Below are 21,190 nucleotides of genomic sequence, written 5' to 3'. Positions count from 1 at the left end.
AAAGTTCTAGCTGCCGTAGTGGCATACATAAACTATTTCTGGTCAGCTTTTAATATTTCCCCTCCTATTATACCCAACAAACAACACAATATTTCACGGAATCTGCTTTACTGTTCTTCAGTTTTGATAGAAATTCTATCAATATGTATCGGATATGATTTTTTAAAATAATAATAATCGTTGTCAAAACTGTTGTGCAGTGCAGTTTTAAGGTGCTTTTTGGCTGTAGCTGAGTAGCAACAGACATCTTAATGTGTGGGCAGTTTACAACATGCTCCAAAGATCTTCTTGATAAAATCTTCACGAAGTGAAAATATGGCAGAACATCTTCTTACTGAAGCCTGATGCTTACGCTAACCGAGTGCACTATAACATTCTGCAAAGTAAGTGCTCAGTAATGAAGTAGTTCCTAATAAAATGGAATCTCTCAGGGCTATATCATCTCCTTTCAATTTCTCACTACTCAGGTTGCGAAAAAGTAACATGCACCTTTCATTTTTGAAGATCAGCTACACTGAATTGGGGAAGGGGAAGGGGGGAGATAAAATTTCACAGAAGATGGACAATAAGGTTGATAGTCAAGGCAAACATTTCCTGTCAACTGATTAGAAACCAGTTATTGGGGGGGGGGTTAGAAGAGAGGGTGTGATGGACTACGTTGCCCCTGAGTCCTAAGTGGCAAGTTCTGTTTTCACAAATGTACTTCCTTTTCAGCCCTATTTAAATTCTGAAAGAGTGTGTGTGTGTGTGTGTGTGTGTGTATGTGTACAGATGGGGTATCAACCCTCAGGGGAAGAGATTTGATAAACCCCAAAATAGGTATTAGACAATCAATTCCCATCTGCCATTTTGAAAGAGATTTTTTGTCTTTCTGCCCAGAATCAGGGAGTAAACAGAGGCTTGTGTAATAGATTTAAACCTTTCCTCTGCTTCACCCACCCCTCAGTTGGGATTTCCCCTTCTCCAGTTTGTAATCCTAGCCTTTACCAAACAAGCCAACCATTTATTCTTCTGTAAGCCCCATGTGTAGGATAATATTTCACTGATTTACTCAAAAATATTTCTCACAAGTCATCCTTGCCAAATTAAAACGAAAAGTATTAACTTCTGGTTCTCTGTGATCAACGAAAGATAAGATTTTTTTCTGGCCCATCAACTACATGAACCACTTACTAATCCATTACTTCTCACCTCACTCTTTCTCCTCATAAGCGTGAAAATACACACACATACACATAACTTTCTAATTGTGTCTCCTCTGGCTTCATGATCAAACTTATTTTTGATTGCAACTGAAGCTCCCTCAAGCTTAATGGAGCTAGTATGAGGCCCTTAAAAGGAAAAGACTTCAGTTCTTTTTATTTTGGAATAAACTAAAAAATCGAACAAAAGCAAGAACATCAAATAAAAATACAATATGACCACTAATTAAAAGAAAAAAAAGAAAAGGGAAATGATTGCAGCACATAGTGCATAATGGGTGGGTTTGTGGTACAGTTAATCTTGAGGGAAAGATTCACACACAGCTGTCTCTCACACACCTCAAAATAGTTTAGAGGTTTGCTTGCCAGACTTCCAGTTACATGCTGCACTTGTTTTTGCTGTTGGAAACTACAGCTTAATATGGTCTTTATTAGGCTCCTTTGGTTTAAAATGACAATGCATAGTTTTTAAAACGTAAGAAAATAAGACATGCTGTGCTGGATTGGGCCAAAGTCTCATCTGTTTTAGCATCCTGTTTTTCACAGTGGTTAAACAGATGCCTAGGGATGCGGGTAGCACTGTGGGTTAAACCACTGAGCCTAGAACTTGCCGATCAGAAGGTCGGCGGTTCGAATCCCCGCGACAGGGTGAGCTCCTGTTGCTCGGTCCCTGCTCCTGCCAACCTAGCAGTTCGAAAGCACATCAAAAGTGCAAGTAGATAAATAGGTACCGCTCTGGTGGGAAGATAAACGGCATTTCCGTGCGCTACTCTGGTTCACCAGAAGTGGCTTAGTCATGCTGGCCACATGACTCGGAAGCTGTATGCCGGCTCCCTTGGCCAAAAAAGCGAGATGAGCGCCGCAACCCCAGAGTTGGTCACGACTGGACCTAATGGTCATGGGTCCCGTTACCTTTTTAAACAGATGCCTATAAGGAAGCCCACAAGTCTCACAATAGCACTGTCTTGCTCCTGTTCCCCAGCAACTAATGTTTATCAGCATACGGCCTCTGATACTGAAGAGGGGCTATTGCGCTCATGTCTGCATGTGGCAACTGCAGGGAACAGAAGGCTGGACTTTATAGGTATTTGGACTGATCGAACCAGGCTATTACTAAATCTTTCCTCAGAGTTGTAGAAAATTCAAATGCTTTGTATCTGCTACATTCATATTCCTGCACCTTGTACTAATCAGATACATTGTTCCTTTGCACTGCAAATAAATTTATATGCCGAAGGCGAGCTGAAACTATTAGCATGCAAGCAGTTGCTGTTTGTTAGGGATATAGTACTTATTGTGGGCATCTTTAAGGCAAATGCTTAAAAGGGGTAGATGAATTTTCTGAAGCATAATTCCTCCCTTCCTGTGATATTTGTTCCAAGGGTTTGTTTTATCAGTCCACATGCTGTCTGTAAGGCTGAAACATCTGCTTGTAGGCTTGCATGTTCTTCTTCTTCTTCTTCTTCTTCTTCTTCTTCTTCTTCTCCTTCTTCTTCTCCTTCTTCTCTCTCTCTCTGAAGCAATGACACACTAAAAGACTGAGAGGCTCTATTTTTAGGCTTTTTTCTTACAAACAACACAACAAGAATTATTCTCAAAATAGCAAGTCCATCAAATTAGTTTGCTAAAATTATTTCTTTAAAGTCGCTTGTTCCAAGGCAATGGTGTTCCCTCCCTTTTTTTGGGGGGGGGAAGCAGGGGTTTATGATGTATGTCTGTGATTTTCCACATATCTCATCTTGAGAAATTGCCTCATAATGAAATATTTGTGATATTTCAGGTCTATCAGATGATAGGAACCTAATACCTCCTAATCTTGGGGACAATTTCCTTAACTTATTTCCTTTAATAAATGTTAGGTGATAAGTGTGTGTGTGTGTGTGTGTGTGTGTGTGTGTGTGTTTTATCCAGGCAATTTTGTGCTAAAACCTAGAGCATATTAGTGAGAAGTGCTGAATCAATTATTCCTGAGTTATCAACGACATTAGATTAGAAACACAATGGCTTACTTAGCATTCACAGATCTCTAATAAAGTATATTACATACACTTAATGACAGCTATATGCAATCTGAAAAGTTAATAACATTGTTTTCCTTTCTTTTTAATTATACTGGTTCATCAGATTGTGATTTGCATCAAGGGTGAGAAGCCTGAGGCCAGAGGGCTCAGCCTAATTAAATGCATGTGACAGGGGAGCCCAGAGGGAGAGGAGGAAGGGGAGAAATGGACAAAATGGATGGAGTGATGGAAAGAGGTGTTCTCTGCAAATGATCAGATCTCTGGCAAGATATCCCTTCCCAAGCAGCCTGCTCAGTAGGAGACAAGGGGGGGGGGGGTGGAGAGAAAGGAGTGGCAAAAAGAGAAAAGGCATCCCTACCCACTTTGGCCCTGCCCACCACTGGCTGTGGCCCTGTCCACTGTCAGCATGAGGCTCCTAGATTACCCGCATGGGGACGGCCTTCAGAAGGAAAAAGATTATCCATCTGATTAGACAGTGCCATAGGTATTTGCTCAGAACAGTGTGCCTCTGATTAACTACCAATTCCTGAGGACATACCTTGCTGCCTTGCTTCTGCAGTCCGACTGATACCTGCTTGTCTGCTGCCAGGCATAAAATATGCTGGAGAATGGGGCCTATGTTCTGATCAAGCAAGAGTGCTTCTTATTTTAGGCTCATTACCCTAATGGGCAGGTAGAATCTTGGGGGGCTAAGGTCATTTAGTCAACTGATTCCTCATAAGCAGGGCCATCCACTCATCAGATCAATCAATATTACTGTTTTAAGGTCAATCAAATCTACAGACTGCAACAGAGCATCATCTGAAATTCATGTGCACTATATAAAAGGTTACTACCGAGCAAATGCTCCCAGGTGTTTCAAGAAAGGCTTGCATACACGTTGCACCCTTAAAGCACACGGTTAGCACGTTCCTTCCCTCCAAGAATTCTGGGCAGTATAGATTACCCCTCAGATTCTGGAGTTACAATTCACAGCAACCCTTAACAAACTATAGTGCCCTGAATTGTTTTTTTTTTTTGGGGGGGGGGTTGCTTTCAATGTGGTCTAAAGTACAAACAATCAAGCCATACCCAGTAGCAAAAGGCAGAAACCTTCAAGGTTATCTAGCAAACATAAGGTGGCAGAAAATTTTTGCCCAATAAACCCTGTCAGTAAAATCCATTCACTGAGGCCAGCTTTCTGTGTGAATGAATGTAAGGAGATTGAACTTAATGAGTTTTTAGAAACCCCTCCAATCCTTTGCTTTTATATTGCTAAAGTTGGATTTTACAGAAAACAGACCACTAAAAAGTTCGATCCAGTTTCTTTGTTAAATAAAGAGCCTGGTCAGGTGTATTATAAGAGCCACTTTATAATGTAAGCTAGGATAATGAACAGGAGTTCCACAGCCTGTGGCCCTCCATTTATTGTTGTTGGACTCCAACTCCCATCATCCCCAACCAGCATGGCCAATGGTCAGGCACGATGGGAACTGTAGTCCAGCAACATAGGTTTTCCACCCCTGTGCTAGAACAGGCAAGGGAAATCCAACACTCTATGCTAGAGGAGTGTGCACCTTTCCAATTTTAGTAGGCTAGGCATGTTCCAGAGAGGCTTTTCCAGAACGCTATACCTCTGATCATTAAAATACTTTGATGAATTGCATAGCGCTTTTACAAAGCAAAGCGAACCTGCAGCACAGCCCTCCTTGATGGAACTGTACGTTAAAAGCTTGTCACTCCTTACAGTACTGGACTGATATGAACGGAAAGCCTTTGAAACTATCTGTCTCGGCCACTCTTCAGAGCAGTGAATCACACGCCAATAGCAGATCAAGGAACAGGGGTGGGGTGAGGGGCTGAGTGATTTCCATAGCCCCCACTTGCTCATCAATTGAACAGGTATTCATTACTGCCTGTTGCTCTCTTTCTCTTAATTGAGGAAGGGAATGCCAGCGAAAGGTTACGCTCGTGGCTTGAGCCCATAAATTATGCAATATCACAGTGTGAAACTGACTGACTGGTTACACACCACATTTCAAACATGTCAAACCAAGGCGCATTTCTCCTTTATTAAAATGACTCATACACATCTGAGAGAATGGAAGCGTGAGCCTGAGCCAGTGTGGCTTCCCAGCCAAATCAGAGCTTAAGTAACAGTCTATTACGCCAATTAATTCTAACCTCATAGGATAGTCGGAACTTCCATTCAAATTGGCATCACTGTAACATTGCTTTTCCTCCACATTGGGCAGCTTAGAGTTAGAGGCATCGTGCTGCAGTCAGCCTTGGGGTGGGTGGAATGAGAGGCTACAGCTACGCAATACATTCAAGGTAGGCATTATATATGGACAAGGTACTCCCTGGCTCTTGGTTCAGGCTCTTAGCCACTACGCCACCCTAGCTCAGTTTATCAATAAGTCCATCAAGGGCTCATTTGATCAAACCTCAAACCCTACTAACAAATGAATGTAGACTCAGAGTAACCCTAATTATGGAAAATTAGAAGCTGGAAGATTTACCAAAGACATGCTACTTTTCTTATAATAGGGAGTCATGAGGATATTTGTAGAGAAGGGAAGTCTGACTTTCTCTATTTAGCCCTATTTAGGCATTCTTAAAAGGGACGCAAGTGGCGCTGTGGGTTAAACTAGAGCCTAGGACTTTCCAATCAGAAGGTCGGCGGTTCGAATCCCCGTGACAGGGTGAGCTCCCGTTGCTTGGTCCCTGCTCCTGCCAACCTAGCAGTTCGAAAGCATGTCAAAGTGCAAGTAGATAAATAGGTATCGCTCCGGCGGGAAGGTAAACGTCGTTTCTGTGCGCTGCTCTGGTTCACCAGAAGCAGCTTAGTCATGCTGGCCACATGACCCGGAAGCTGTATGCCGGCTCCCTCAGCCAGTAAAGCGAGATGAGCGCCGCAACCCCAGAGTCAGTCACGACTGGACCTAATGGTCAGGGGTCCCTTTACCTTTGGCATTCTTAAATTCTGCACATGGAGGTTATGTGCAGGGAAGCATGACTACCTCACCATAACCTCCCTACATGATTACTATCCTCTCATGATCAGGAATTTGGAGCATGAGGAAGACTGTCATTTCAGCCAAACACACTTAAGAGTCTGCCTTCAGACCTTTCCTCTCAGTACTAAAAGGACAGGGGTGTGTGCCAGCGCACATATCCATGCACCCCCTGCACACATATAAATTCAAGAATATCTGAACAGGGCTATTCCTTGCCTACTGACCACACTCGCTCCTTTGGACTTTTTTTCAGGGAACTATGTCCCCTCCCGCTTAAGACCTTTTCCCTTTTAAAGATTTTTTTTTCATACGATGCTTCCCCAAGCCTGCTGATTATCTCTCCCTTGTATGTGAGGGGTGCCCTTTTGGCTCCGCAAGCAATTATCCTCGTCCTCTGAACATCAGGTCCTGTTTATTTCTTCTGTCTATGCTACGAACAAAGTGAGCATCCTATGGTTTAATTACCGTGCGCTCTCCGTTGCAGTTATTGTTAAATAATTAGGAGCCAGAAGAAAGCCTCTACGTACTGCTAATCACCCCGCAATCTGTCCAAGAGCGCCCCCATCTGCCTTCTGCGCTATACGCTAATACCAGGTTCAGCGGCAGTGTAACCAGCAAGTACCACCTGCTGCAAGCAACAATTAGTACAACAGGGCTGTTGCCTCCATGCCAGGATTTGGACTCTGCAGAGGCAACTGATTATAGTCAGGAGGATGCTCAGCTGGACATTCCTTTGAACGAAACCACCAGAGCTACTTCTTATGTTAACATGCCTTATTTTTCCTCCCTGGCCACCCAACCTCTCTGCTCTGCGCTGCTCCCTTAGCGCCCCTCCCGCAACGTTCGACAGCTCGCGCCGCAAAGCCTTCCTGCCCCATTACGACACTGTCGTAATTGGCGGTAATAAAGCAGCCGTCTCCATCCCGGAAGTCGGGTTCGCGCTTTACGTCGCGCCTGAAGCCGGAAGTATCCGGAGACGGGGTTTCGTTTCGTTTTGTTTACTGTCTCCCCGTCGCTGTCGCTGGGGCGGCCGGCGGCGGCGGCGGCAGCATGGACAGGAAGAAGAAGCCGCTGGATGTTACGGTTTCCTCGGTGAGTGGCGAAATGGGGAGGAAGCCCATAGGGTCCCGGACACACACACACACCCCGCCGCACCTTTGCCCTTCTTCCCCTGCAAAGGGGGCTGAGCTGGAAGGCCCAGCCTCTGCTGGAAGGGGGCGCTCTGCACATGCTCGGGGGTACCTGGAAAACCCAGCATTACTACCTTTGGCATGACAGAAGAAGTTGCCGCCCTTGCACAGATTGTGAGCCACCCGGGCTAAGCTGTGGGAAACAAATGGTTTCTTTGTGCCACTTTACATATGCCCTTAAACTCCAATTTTCTTGTCTTTTTTAATTTTTATGGTTGTAAGTTGCTTTAAATTGTTGTTAATATTGTGGTTTTAATGCTGTAACCTTCCTCTGGACCTTAGGGTTGAAGCGGGGGTCGTGTAGTAAGAATATCTACCTTTCAACATTAGGGTTGAGCGCCAGGTATAAATTAAGCCCCTTTTCTCATACACCTCAACTCCTCTGCTAATCCCAAGGACCTCCCTTGATGGTGAACCTTTCAGTTTGTCAAGACCATCTTGACAGTTCCTGGGCTCTTTAAATGCGAAGAGGTCCTGATGAGAATGTAATTTTCCAGCTCTTTCTGTGTCCTGATAATTCAGATATTTCAGAAAGCGTTGTTAAGGGGAGCGGAAACCCAATTAGGTTTTAGGATCATTTTTAGGTCTAGCTCACTCCTTCATTTTAAAATCTTTTAGCTACCCAGAGTAAAATAAGATTTTTATGCTGTTGATGTAGATAGCTATTGGACCTGTTCATTCAATCCAACAAGAATGTACTACTCTTAAGTGAAGTACCGACCAGTGTTTTTAGAAATGATCCCACCATTGGCTCCCAGTACGTTTCTGGGCACAATTCAAAGTGTTGGTGCTGACCTTTAAAGCCCTAAACGGCCTTGGCCCAGTATACCTGAAGGAGCGTTTCCACCCCCATCCTTCTGCCCGGACACTGAGGTCCACCGCCAAGGGCCTACTGGTGGTTCCCTCCCTGCGAGAAGCAAAGTTACAGGGAAGGCAGATGGCCTTCTCGGTAGCGGCGCCCACCCTGTGGAACGCCCTCCCATGAGATATCAAAGAAATAAACAACTATCTGACTTTCAGAAGACATCTGAAGGCAGCCCTGTTTAGGGAAGCTTTTAATATTTGATGAATTATTGTATTTTAATATTTTGCTGGAAGCCGCCCAGAGTGGCTGGGGAAACCCAGTCAGATGGGCGTGGTATAAATAATAAATATTATTATTATTATACATGAAAATTCTGAGCAGTTGGTCAGACACCTGAGCTATCCCACTGCTGTGTTGCAAAATGCTCGGGTAAATTTTATTCACATTTTTGGGGGGTTTTGCATAAAAGAAACACTTGGGTAGTAATGTTCAATGTCTGATAAAGTGATGTTGGATATTCTCTTAGGAATATAAATATTCTGTTTGATCAAGTATATTGATTGGGAGAGTGAGCTGGGACTGTCAATCTCATCAATCCCCTCTGCAAATCTTTTTTAAAATGACTGATTAAAAATGACAGTGTACGCTATAATGTTCCATAAAATAAACTGTGTTGCAATTTAGTGTTTTAAATTGGTGGTTGGAAACCTTTTCAGCTTGGTAAGTTGTGTTCTTACATCCTCCCCACACCCAGAACCACTGTGATAGGAGGGAAATAACATCAGGTGACCCATTTTTTCTTTGCTGCCAAGAATGATCCCAGTCAATGCAAGTGTGGCATATCAATTGAGTTTTCAAAATAATCAAGTTTTATCTGAGGTAATCAAATACCAGTCCTTGTCTTTTTGTAAGGCTATAGATTAAAGAACATCTGAATCTAGAACTGCTTATTACTCCTATATTATATTGGGTATATTTCTAACCAAACATCGTATGGGGTAAAGTTTTGTCAACCCTCACTTTATATGCATTTGCGCTGGTCACCTTACCAGTATTTTAATTTCTCAAGGTTGTAAGTATTTCAGTTGCTGGACTATACAGTAAGTTGCAAATTTATGTTCTTTTCCACCAAGACTCATTTAAAGTTCTTTATTGTCTTGCTAAATGGAAAATTGTCTTTCTTTTTCACTGTGCTTGATGCAGCTCATAGACTTGAAAGCTGAACTTTTCAGAAAACAGGAAGAATTCAAAAAAGAAAAACTTCTGAAAGATGCTGGAGTCCCTGTAAAACCTAAAGCAACAAACAAGGTAGAGTTTGTTTACAATTCAACCCTATAACTATCTGTTCAGAAATAAGTTTGCTGAATTCAATGGGAATTGTACATAGGATTGCAGCCTACAACTTAATAATCTTGTTGAATTCAGTGGGACTCTAATTCAAGAGGGATCTTCTCCTTGAACAGCTGCCTGAAATTCTGAACAGTAGTTTCCAGAAATGTAACAGGCTCAAGGCTAATGAGCTAAAAAGATGCAATTTGAAGAATTGTGTAAACTGACATTCAATAATTCTGTAGTTCTCTATACTACAGAATAAAGGTAAAGGTAAAGGTACCCCTGCCCGTACGGGCCAGTCGTGTCCGACTCTGGGGTTGTGTGCTCATCTCGCTCTAGAAGCTGTGAGCCGGCGCCGTCCGAAGACACTTCCGGGTCACGTGGCCAGCGTGACGAAGGGAAACGCCGTTTACCTTCCCGCTATAAAGCGGTCCCTATTTATCTACTTGCACTTAAGAGTGCTTTCGAACTGCTAGGTGGGCAGGAGCTGGGACCGAACGACGGGCACTCACCCCGTTGCGGGGATTCGAACCGCCGACCATACGATCGGCAAGTCCTAGGCACTGAGGTTTTACCCACAGCGCCACCCGCGTCCCTTATACTACAGAATAGACCTCGTTTTAAGAAGGAGGGCCTGTAGAACCCCATGCTACTGTTAGGCAAGTTACTTGCAAACCATTTATTACATTTAGGAAGAGTTTTGTAGGGATGGAAAGCTTTGGTGCGCTGGATATAGGCTAGGGGCCTCATGTCACACACCTGAGCTCTGATGTATTTAGAACTGGCCAGTACTGGAGCCTAGATGATGGAAAGATCTATCTCTTTTTTTAACAAAAAACAAAAAAAGCCTGCTGATCAGGTCAAAAGTCCATCTAGTCCAGCATCCTGTTCTCACAGTAGCCAACCAGATGCCTTTGGGAAGCACACAAGTAAAATCTGAGTGGAACATCACACTCCCCTCTTGCAGTTTTCAACAACTCATGTTCAAAAGCATGCTGCCTCTGACAATGGAGATGCTGGATGTTCTACGACTATTTGTGATAACTGAACTCTGTTATAGTATTTATGTTTCGTTTTGAAAATTTAATATTGCAGAAGCCGAGCATTTGGACTAAACAGAATAAAGGTGTTTCAGATCGATCTGAGAAAGATGCTGAACAAAAGATAGAAGAGCAACAAACATTGGACAAATCAAGGTAATACTTCTGAGAAGGGAAGACATAAAATTTCATTAGTCTGGTTACATATTATACACTTAACAAATGTAAAATAGGACTGTGTGCTTCAGAGCTGATGCTCAGTTTCTGCTTCTGAAATTAGTTCTGAACTTTTGCAGCCCTAGGCTTGAATGCCTGTGCTATAGACAATAATTTCTCTGACACACAGTGTGTAACCATTTGTGCATCTGATACCACAGGTTGCCTGTTAAAATACATCTGAAGTCCATTTCTAAGGGTGTGATTTATCAGACAGTTTGCACATGAGAGAGTTCAGATTCAGGCATATGCTCCTTTGAAATACATCCCCAACTTTGTAGGACGCTCATCAGCATTTTTGCTCAGAAGTCTCAGTTCACTTCAGTGGGTCATTCGTCCCTAGGAAGTGCTCAGGATTGAAGTCTATCTGCAAATAAGAAGAATAAGTAATGTCCTTCATTCTCTGTGTGTGGGGAGTGTAACACTCTTTGCATTTTGACAATTATGTACAGCATCACATTCTTGGAGGTTTGGTGTCTTTCCAACTGGAACTAGTAGTATCCCTCTTTTCCCATCTCCTTGTTCCTGAGGGCGCTAAGGAACAAATGGCTTGGAACGCACAGGCAAATTCATTAAAAACTGTGGCATTACAGAAGAGGAAGGAACAAGGAAGGAAGTAATGTGCACAGAGAAGAGAGAATTGTGCTTGCAGCTAGGGCTCCTGTTGTTTCTACCAAAATAAGTTGCTTTATTAAACCGAAAAAAGTTTCTCCCTAGCATTGCTATGTTTTGATAGTGCTCATGGCTTTGATTATTGCCTTCTGGGCCTCTAGGAAAGCACTGTAGCCTCTTTTTTAAAAAAGTAAAATTGCCTCCGTGTGATTTCTCCTGAGAGGTCCTTGTATATATGCATGCCCATGATTGTGTGGAGGATGTTGCCGTTCTGTCCACAGCTACATCAGTAGTGACCCAGTGTTCTCACCATTCCACGCTTGGGAATCAAAAATGCCCCTGTTGCTGCTGGTTTAGGTCGCATAGGCTGCCTTAAGAGGAAGCAGCCTTGACTGCAGGCAATGATGTAAGAAATGAAATCTTTCTCCCATATCCGTAATGGCAAAAGACTTCTTGCTTTCTCATGGTTAACTGAAAGGGATGTGTTCCTGTGTTTTGTAGGCAGAAACTAGAAGAGAAAGCACAGCTCTATGAGAAGATGACAAAAGGAGATTTTCCAGGTGAGTGAAAGCCGCCTTCTTTATGTACAGCAGAATTGGCAACTATCTCCCTAGGATTGCTTGTCAGACTCTGTTTTCTGTGCATTGTCATGTAGCGTAGTCAAGGGCATTGTTGGCAGCGGTGGAGCTGATTGCTGCAATTTTATATTGACTCCTCTCTCAGCTGGGTCCTTTTGATATCTGTCATTTACAGATTGATTTTTCTGTTTTAGATGAAGAAACTGAGGATTTGTACCTTGTGGATTTCACCCAGAAGATTATAGACAAACGGAGAGAAGTACAGGAGCTGTGTGCAAATGAAGCTGCTAGAAAGGCAGCAGAGAAGGCAAACAGGGAGGAAGAGAGACTTTCTGAAGCAGAAATTCCACCTCCTCAGGACCCCACTGAAGAATGGTTTGTGGCAGCATTGTGGTGGTTCAATCTTGTTTTCTATTATTTCTCTGCAATTACTACCATCATTCCCATACCACCTCCCACACAGAGAGCATCTCTTAAGTGAAGGATACTACTAATCTATAGTTAACTTTCTTACCTATAAGGAAACAGTATTCCATGAGTTTTCCTTGCAAAAGAATTTCCAGTAGACTATGCTTTTTCATATTAAGGGTGATTCAGTTGTACGTTTTCCTTGGTTAGATGCTGCATGAATTTCACCCCCTCCTCCATTTAGAATAGAGTTCAGTCATAATATTATTTTGAACAGCATTTTTTAAGTCTGATTCATATGCAGAAGCCATTAAATCAACCAGCTGAAATTCTGTTCACTGCTCTCCTATCAGAAGTACACACATCTCTTAGATAAACAGCCACCTTTCCCTTTTTAGTAGCAATATTTTCATAAAACAAAAGTGCATACTTTTTAAAAGCATTGATATTTGTCAGTCTCTCTTAAGACTTCTGTGAACTTGTTGGCCCATAAGATCACAACTGCTATTTTCCTGGCTTGCCTGGAGCTGCTGTCTTTAAGCTTGTGTTACAGAAGTTAAATTTCTAGATATTTAAATTTACTTTAGTTGTAAAAGCATGCATCTTGCAAACAGTCATCTTAGTACTACAAACAACTCATAAATTATTTTCTGAACAGTCAGTGAATGTGTAAGAAAAGTGTTGAGATGCTGCAAGGTTTCTCTCCCCGCCCCGCCCCCCAAAAAATCGGCCCCCAGAGTTGGAAAAAACTCTGATAAACAGAAATTGGGATACCTACCAGTAGGTGCTCCTGGTAGAGATAGAGAGAGCTACTCCTGGGTCCTTGGCATTCTTGGAAAAAGCAACATAATGAAAGCATAACTCATTGATAGCTAATAATTGGCACTGCATGCTGGGCCCATCAGGACTTTGGACAGCTATGGGTCTGTGCACTCTAAATAATTTGGAGCATTAAACACCAAATATTACTGCCACTCTTAATGGGCAGCATTTACTGCTACTGTACTTGTCTGGATCTTGAACAGTTTTCGATAAGAGAAGTAACTGAGAAACCGTTTTACATAAAATGAACATTGACAGACCTTCTGCTTTGCATTTGTGTTCAGCTTTCATTGAAATAGTGGAACAAATGCAGAAGCGATCATTAAATGAGTCTTGAAAAATATTTTTTCAAATTTAATACTTGTGTGGGAAGTCAATGCTGCATCATTATTTTCGCCACAGGGAACAGGCACAGTGTGCCAGTTTAGATGCATGCTGTTGTACAATTTTAATGGTTCTCTTAACTACCTTATCACAAAAGCTAGCAGCTGAATTACAGGCTGAATTACAGTGAGTTTTAGAAACGGTGACTCTCATAAATGTTGGGAATGCTGAAAAAAACGGAAATGGTGCTCTGTTAAATTTGTGACTGCTAACATTTATGGTGAGGTAACTAAAGGATTGTTCTATGCAAAGTATGCATATTACATGTATGTATTTGTTTCCTTATTTTCTAAGCTATAAATCAGACTGTTACTTCTGTATAAAGCTGATTTTCCATTTAATTCTAGGGTAGATTATGTGGATTCCTTGGGCCGTTCTAGACGCTGTATGAAGAAAGATTTGCCACATCTGCTTCAAATGGATAAAGAGCTTCAGGGGAAGAGGTGAGGCTTGTACTAAATTAAATAGCTGTTGTTTTCTTTCACATATGGAATGGTGGGGTATGGGTACTTGGCCAGTTGGACTCTGATGGAAAATGTTCCGTGTTCACAGAAGAGTACATCCAGCTGCTTCTTTACCCCATGTCCTAAGCCTGGCACAGGTTCCTGAAGAATCTTGTTTTGTTTGAGCTAAGAGGACACTTGATTTTTTTTGTAGAGAACAAATTCTACAAAAATACTTGAAAAAGCTTCTAGGAGATGAGCAAGTTGACAAATTTGTCTGTGCATTCTGGTCAAATCTGTGTTTTCAGCCAAGTTAGCAATGTTATAATGCTTCCTGTCGAGGATCAGCTTGGGGAAATCAGGGGTGACTAATTTTTTCGCCGAAAATGTACTGGGAGCCTTTCAGGACCGGTGTCATATGGTCTCTGCAACCACTCCCAGTCACCAGTCCAATTGCCACATTCTGGAGTAGGTAGCCCCACGTAGAGCACATTGCAGTAGTCCAAGCGGGAGATAACCAGAGCACGCACCACTCTGGTGAGACAGTCTGCGGGCAATAAAATTGAATTTTAATGTGTCCTAATGAAACCTAGAGGAGTCTGGCATTTTCTGTTCTTAGATAAATGCATTTCAGAGCTTTTTGATCAAGTCAAGGACATAATGTTCTATTAAGTAGAACTTGATTTGTTTTTCCACTATTAAGTATTATGATAACCGGGCAAAATGGGCATTTTAGGGAAACTAATTGCATGAGTTATTAAGTAATTGGCTCATTCATTTTTTTCCATAGCTAAGTAGGAAAAATAAAAAGATCTTGAAATGTAACTCTGTTGATCTGATGAGGGTAGCTTGCCAATTGCTTTATCTTCTTTTTATTCCGTCTTTGCTTCCCATCAAGAGAATGCCTTCTGCAGAGAAATGTGAAGACTTGGCAGTGGGAGGAGCTATTTCATATATTTTTAGGAATTTTCCCGTTTTTTCTCTTAACATTTTTTTAAAATTATTTTTTTAGATAACGAATGAAATGCTTTTTAAGGCAGGACTTTACAGTACCGTGTCAGCAGCACATTGCTCCCTCAAAATAGTTTCTGAAAGCTATGTAACAATTTACAGCATCAAGTAATTACAATCCCTTTATATTGTAGAATGTACAACTCAAAGGACATGTAGAGAAATGCTTTTTGGTGGCTGCTCTGCAAGTGTCTTGCCAGTTCAGCAGAATATCTACCCAGAGGTGCTCTAAGGCTCTTAGAGAGCTCCTGTTATATGGTATTGTGCTTTTAGATGAGATATATTTAATTGGTTTTGGGATTGGTAGGTTTACAACCATTTCTCACTCACAAACTCTTAAGGGATGTTTCCTTTCCTCCCTTAGGCAAATGACAGAAGAGAAGACTTTGTTGTCTGAAGATATGAGAAAGGAGCTTCAGCGTCAGCAGTGGGAAAGGGAAGAAGAAGAAGCCCTAAAGAAACCTATGGGACCAATGCATTATGAGGACATTAGAGAAAATGGTGTGTATTCTAACTGTGCATGCAGATCTGCCTTGAGAAATGAGATGCGCTTCTACTTCCATTGCATAAATAGATTCAGTTCAGTATATCTCCTCGATCAAGGCCATATCCTGATTTTTTAAGCAAGGTGATCATCAGCGTGCAGAATTCAGAGGATGCTATAATTAAATGTGGGGAAAATTGGGAAGTCCTGTGAACTTATACCACATATAATAATAATAATGCATCACACATCTTTACCTAATTAGTGATTAAAATGTTTATATACTGCTGTATCATAAAATATATCACAGCTGTTTATAACAATATATAAAAACAAAGTCATACAATAAAATCATAAAAAGTATTAACTCAATCCAGAGTGATTACTGTCAGAAGAGTACAAATTCTCTGTCCCCATCCTTCATCCATTGAAAGTGGGGGGGGGGGGAATCCATTGAAAAAAGATGGTTAAGATTGTTGTGACGTGAGTAATCTGTGTGTATTTAGAGGTGTAATAAACAGGTTACTATTCCGCTTCATTAAAAACTGACTTAAGCAAGCACTGTCTTCCTTTGCCTAGGGAGGGCTGTAGGTCAGTGGTAGAACACATGCTTTCTTTTTTCAAAAGATCCCTGCTTAATTCCCTGGCATCTCCAGGTAGGGATAGGAAAGACTCCTGTCTGCAGCCCTGGAGAACTGCAGATCACTCTAGGTAAAACAGAACTAGATGCATTGGTCATCTGATTCAGTACACTTCTGTGTTCCTGTGACTAGTGTTGAATATCATCCTAAGAGGCAACTCTCTGTGTCCCAATATCCCTATAGTTTAATGTAGGATGAATTCATAACACTGTACAAAAAAATCTTCCTTTCAGAGGCCAGACAGCTTGGTGTTGGTTACTTTGCCTTTGCCCGTGATCAAGCTTTGAGGAGAAAGCAAATGGAAACCTTAGAAATGCTAAGAGAACAGGTATGAAGTTTAAGTGTTCACAATTGTGCTGGGGGAAAATATATGTTCCACTGTGGAGCTTTTCCTTGGGTATTGTATGGTTGGTGCATACGAGCAGTAACCTAAAATGTCCAGTGCCAGCCTTTTGAAAGACATGTAGTAATCGTAGCTGAATCAAGAACTGCCAATATGTGTCCGAATTATTATTGACACATCTGTGGGTAATGAATCTCCATGTGTGCAAATGTAGGGAGATTAAAGTTTCAAAATGGGTTGCAGTTTATTCTTTAGGTTTAGGTGCAGAAAATTATGCAGAAGCTCAAGTTTCCCAAATAGATTTCTTAGTGTGACTTCGATTTAAAATACTCATTTCTTTCTAAACCCAACACCTTTAGTTGTGTGGCTGCAATGAAAAACTTGTACGCCCTACTGTTTGTTTTAAGACTGTCTCTGAAATAAGATTTGATCATACCAAGGTTTTATTATCATGCCTTAGTAATTATTTGGCCACTTACAGAAGTGTTTGCAATATCAGAGTTTGGATTTGAAAAATATGGGGGGGGGGGAGATGGGTTGAAATAAACTACATGGCTGTTAAGTAGTGTCTGTGTGTGATTGTAAGTAGTCAATTATTGGAAATAGCAACGTAAATCACTTGCTACTGACTTCATAAATCAATTGTCATTGACTGTTCTAAGACTACAGACCAGAGAGCAAAACGTGAACATTTAGCAGAGAAGCGTAAGGCTGTTCTGGAAGCCAGGCTGTCCAAGCTTCGAGCGAAAAAGCGATTGAAAGAAGGTGACACAAAGGAAAATGGAGGTACTTTCCCTATAAGTTACTTTCCTTAAATGCAGAGAACAAAGGATCCACATCTGTATTCATAAAACTGAACTGTTAATGAGGACTTCGTTAAACGCTGATCATAAGACCAATATTTCATCTCTATTGTATTGCATTTTTTTCAGATGGTATTCAGAATCCATTTTCTGAGGGTTATATCTGACTAAGCAACACTCCGAGAAGACCCATTGAAATAAATTGACTTAAGTTAGCCATAATTTCATTGGGACCTCTCAGAGTATGGCTTGCTTAGATAAAACCTTGAGTCCAATATGATGTTGCAGCTTTTGAGAAGAGTAGAGAAAGATGTTCACTTAGAGAATGCGTGTTAGAGAGGGGAAAGTAGTTGGGAATCAGAGGACTGGGGGATGTACTGATACGGCTAAACTCCCCTCCCCCCAATTCAGAGCTCATATATGCCCTCTGTGCCTAGTCTCCAAACTTTCTCATTTGTCAGATATTCAGAAGCCTTTGTTAGTCTTCATTAAGATTATTGGGATTATTTCCATCTACTTCAAGGCACTTTCTGTTGCCAATGTTAATTGGCTTCTGTAAGACTGGTGAAGCCTGGCAAAGTGAAGGTCATGATGCATGCTCAATATAGAACCAGGTGGAGAACCTTTTTGGCTCACTGGTCCAGATTTTTATCAGTATCAGCCTTGTGAGTAAAATTTGACAGGTACACAAAACTGACCACCCATCAAAATCCCCTCTGCAGCTTTTCAAAGTGCTGTTTGAATCAGTCTCTCCCCTCCTGGTTGAAGTGGTGCTTTGTTCTACTCCTTTAAGTGGGCGGGCAGTAGCAGTAATGCCCCTTCGCTCCCTGCTTGAAGGAGAAAGGAAAGGGCTTTAATCTCTGCTCTTCAGCATATTAAATCCTGCTGCATGATGCTGCTTGCACCTGGGAACAGGGCAGTGGAACCTATTCAGGATTCAACACTGTCATGCTGATTGGTGGGCGTAGTTATGGGGAGAGGGCATGGCAGGCCAAGAAGGGCCCATGGACTGGAAGTTCCCCACCTGTGATATAAAACAATTGGGTTATATTAAGTAGAAGAAACCTTTGACCCAGCAGATGCTGCTGAACTTCAACTCCCTGACCACGCTTGCTATGGCTGTTAGAAGCTGTAGTTCAGCAACATCTGCAGGGCCAAAAGTTATCTGAAGTATAGGAAACTATAGTGAAATATTTTCAGTCTTGCTTAGCTTCCCCTCCCCTTGTTATTCTAATGCAGCCTTTAAAAGATACATTGCTAAGCAACATTTGAGCTATCTATTGAAATGCTAGGGGTTTAATTTATTTTTTCTTCAATTTCTTGCTTTGTCATGATTTTATCTACAGCAGTTTTCTTTGTGGGGTGGGGAGTGAACGTCCCAGTGAGATGCTCCCCCCTCCCCCCAATTAGGTAATGCATCAGAGTGTCAACTTGTAGCATGGCAGTAGCTTGTTGAATTATCTCCTGGCTCAAAGTAACATTTGTTTTAATAATCTTTATTCTCCACTAAAACAGAAGAAGCTGCTATGCCAGCAGCAGCTGAATCCAAGCCCACTGAAGTGCCAAGGGTTTCCGCGGAAAATAGAAAAGTGGAAGTGATCATTCAGGAAAGGAAAGATACAAAGCCTGGCGTGCCCTATGTCCGAGAGTGGGATAGAGGCAAAGGTAAAGATTTGAAATGTGCATCAGCTTAGCATGGTATAAAAAACCTTTGAATAGTGAGCTGCTCATACTGTGTCAGTATAATCTCTGCTTCGGTGGGCTGGTGAAGGAATTTCATGTTGTAATAGTCCTGCATAGGGGGAAAAAAAGAAGGCACCACATTTCCTGTGGATTTGAATCTCAGGTGTTTGGGGAGAAGGCTATGCTACCTCTCTATTCATTAGGCAAAAATGGAAAACATTTTAGCCTTACCTTCTCTCTGTTGTGCTCCTTGATTCCCTTGAGGACTTTTTAGTGAAAAATTGTCACATGGAAAAAGAACTTATTTCAACCGGCGACTTTGTTCTCAAAATATTTATTCCCTACCAAAACCACTAGAGGGCACACCATTCAAGAGGAATGTTGACACATTCATAGTGTTAAAATGTGTTTTCTTCGTTAGTTCTGCCTCTCTGGTTTATTGTGGCCATGCGACAGTGTGACCAAGATTGGGTTAATGGAAGAGTTTGATGGTTAAGCATAGTATGTAAAAAAATAAAATAAAATTGAGCTTGCTCTTTTTTCCCTCCTTCCCGTTAATAGAATTCACTTTTGGACTGTGGTCAAAGAAGCAGGAAGATCTCAGAAATGAACGAGACCCGGAATTTGCACCTCCCTCTGCTTATTTTATGGGTCAAAAGAGAACACATGACTTTAGAAGCCAGAATTGGAACAAGCCTGGAACCTCATATGAAAAAACAGAAACCCTGACAAGAAACCTGCCACCCCCATCAACTGAACCTTACAGTAGCAGCTCGCAGAGCAATCAGTTCCCCCCCTCTCAGGAACATGACAGTGAACTGCAAAATCAACAGCCAGCTTACCAAACTTTAGATGACATGCTTTCATACTATAAACAAGTAACATGAGCTTTAGATGTTTTGAGATTAATCAGAAAACAGTGTTTGGCATTCTCACTTTTCATTTAGTTTTAAGCTCAAGAGAAAAGGTACCTTGGTAGGATAGGTATCACATGTCTTTTGTCATGTATGCATCTTACTGCAGCCCTTGTGCTACTTCTGTCACCACTAGCATTAAAGGTTTCTGCTTTTAAAGATTATTGCTATAGTATTCTGTATTCGCTGCCATTTCCACTGCTGTTTGCTTCACCATAAATACGATGACTAAGATCCAAGGGCCTCCTTTAGGCACATCTAAGGCCTTGGACCTGACCAGCAGGAATGATAACTCTTTCAAAAAATAATAATAGTATGCATACCCAGAAAGAGGCCACCATGCTATTTTATGAACTGCTTTTGAAAATCCCCTTAGTTTTTGAAATACAGTTTATTATTTAACATGACAGGCTATTCTTTGAGAAACACAGCACATTCCTACTTTTGGCATGCAGAATTAGCTGTCCAGGCCTTTGCATCCCAGCATTAGAGTAATTTAGTGCCAACTTGTAGGGTATAGTAAACAGCATTCCATGAAAGGTCTTCTAAATTATAAACCATGTCCACCCCGTGGCAGCTGGCATTTGTTCACATACCAAGCAAAATAGTGCATTGAATGGAAACCTCTTAAGATTAGTATGGTGCTGGTTCTGCTATCCCATTAATCATCTGAATTTCTGACAGTGCTGACAAAGCAAGCAGTTCATGTGGGTGAGTGTTACCAGAAGCTGCTATTTTAATATAATGGAAAGATTCAGCGGTTTTTTTCCACCCATCTCCCTAACCCAAACAGTTGTTTTGTGTTACTTAAATATTTAAAGCTGTCCCTTTCACTGATGCAGAGTGATTAGGATGACAACTGGCAGCAAAATAAAACTGGATGCGTTTTCCAATTCTACAGTGTCTATTTTAGTTTGAGCTATAAAGTTGATGAAGGATCTGGGGGGCTCATAGCTTTGCAGTTGCTTTAAAAAAATAAGGCAACACTCGTGTAGTCCCTTTCCTGATTTACTTATCTCAGTAATATAAACAAGAACAACAGTGTTGCATTGGATGGAGCCAACAAGCGGGGTGGGTGGGTGCAAATGTGTGTGTGTTGGTGGAAGGGAGCAGCAATTCCATGTGTCTCAAGATCACATTTCTCTTCAAGAAGTAAGCCCAATGAACGGTGGCAACTTCTATCCTCCAAAGCATTCCTGAGATTTAACAAAGCTACAGCCCACTAGATGGCAACAGACTACTAAAATATTGACAAGCTA

General features: G+C 41.7%; 1 protein-coding gene and 1 long non-coding RNA gene across 5 annotated transcripts in view; one reads left to right on the top strand and one right to left on the bottom strand.

The window, feature by feature from the left end:
• The first annotated feature begins 7,155 nt into the window (after positions 1–7,155).
• On the top strand, positions 7,156–20,824 carry CCDC174 (coiled-coil domain containing 174). Its single transcript, XM_083602745.1, has 11 exons — positions 7,156–7,314; positions 9,421–9,525; positions 10,645–10,745; positions 11,919–11,977; positions 12,190–12,370; positions 13,957–14,052; positions 15,428–15,564; positions 16,422–16,516; positions 17,194–17,317; positions 18,850–18,999; positions 19,579–20,824. Exons 1-11 carry the CDS (start codon positions 7,273–7,275, stop codon positions 19,902–19,904), a joined length of 1,416 nt encoding a protein of 471 aa, XP_083458871.1. The 5' UTR covers positions 7,156–7,272; the 3' UTR covers positions 19,905–20,824.
• Positions 9,352–21,190, bottom strand: part of LOC310757540 — a 34,895-nt gene continuing 23,056 nt past the window's right edge. For 2 of the 4 annotated variants that reach the window (XR_014545305.1, XR_014545307.1), the window contains 2 exons: positions 15,579–15,722; positions 12,377–13,234 (listed from right to left, as the gene is read on the bottom strand). This is a non-coding gene — a long non-coding RNA (uncharacterized lncRNA). Of the gene's footprint in view, positions 9,801–10,151; positions 11,173–12,376; positions 13,235–15,578; positions 15,723–15,933; positions 16,040–19,043; positions 19,127–21,190 lie in introns of those variants that run through there. The other 2 variants (XR_014545304.1, XR_014545306.1) reach the window with 2 other exon arrangements.

The sequence above is a fragment of the Podarcis filfolensis genome, assembly GCF_964270895.1.
Source record: "Podarcis filfolensis genome assembly, chromosome: 2".
In the NCBI taxonomy this organism is placed as follows: domain Eukaryota; kingdom Metazoa; phylum Chordata; class Lepidosauria; order Squamata; family Lacertidae; genus Podarcis; species Podarcis filfolensis.
The sequence above is the reverse complement of the archived record's forward strand: the minus strand, read 5'-3'. Positions and strand labels throughout refer to the sequence as shown.

Coding starts and splice junctions, on each gene's coding strand:
- CCDC174 (XM_083602745.1), top strand. CDS start 7,273: ATGGACAGGAAGAAGAAGCCGCTGGATGTTACGGTTTCCTCG. Junction 11,978..12,189: donor GACAAAAGGAGATTTTCCAG/GTGAGTGAAAGC, acceptor TTTCTGTTTTAG/ATGAAGAAACTGAGGATTTG. Junction 19,000..19,578: donor AGAGTGGGATAGAGGCAAAG/GTAAAGATTTGA, acceptor TCCCGTTAATAG/AATTCACTTTTGGACTGTGG.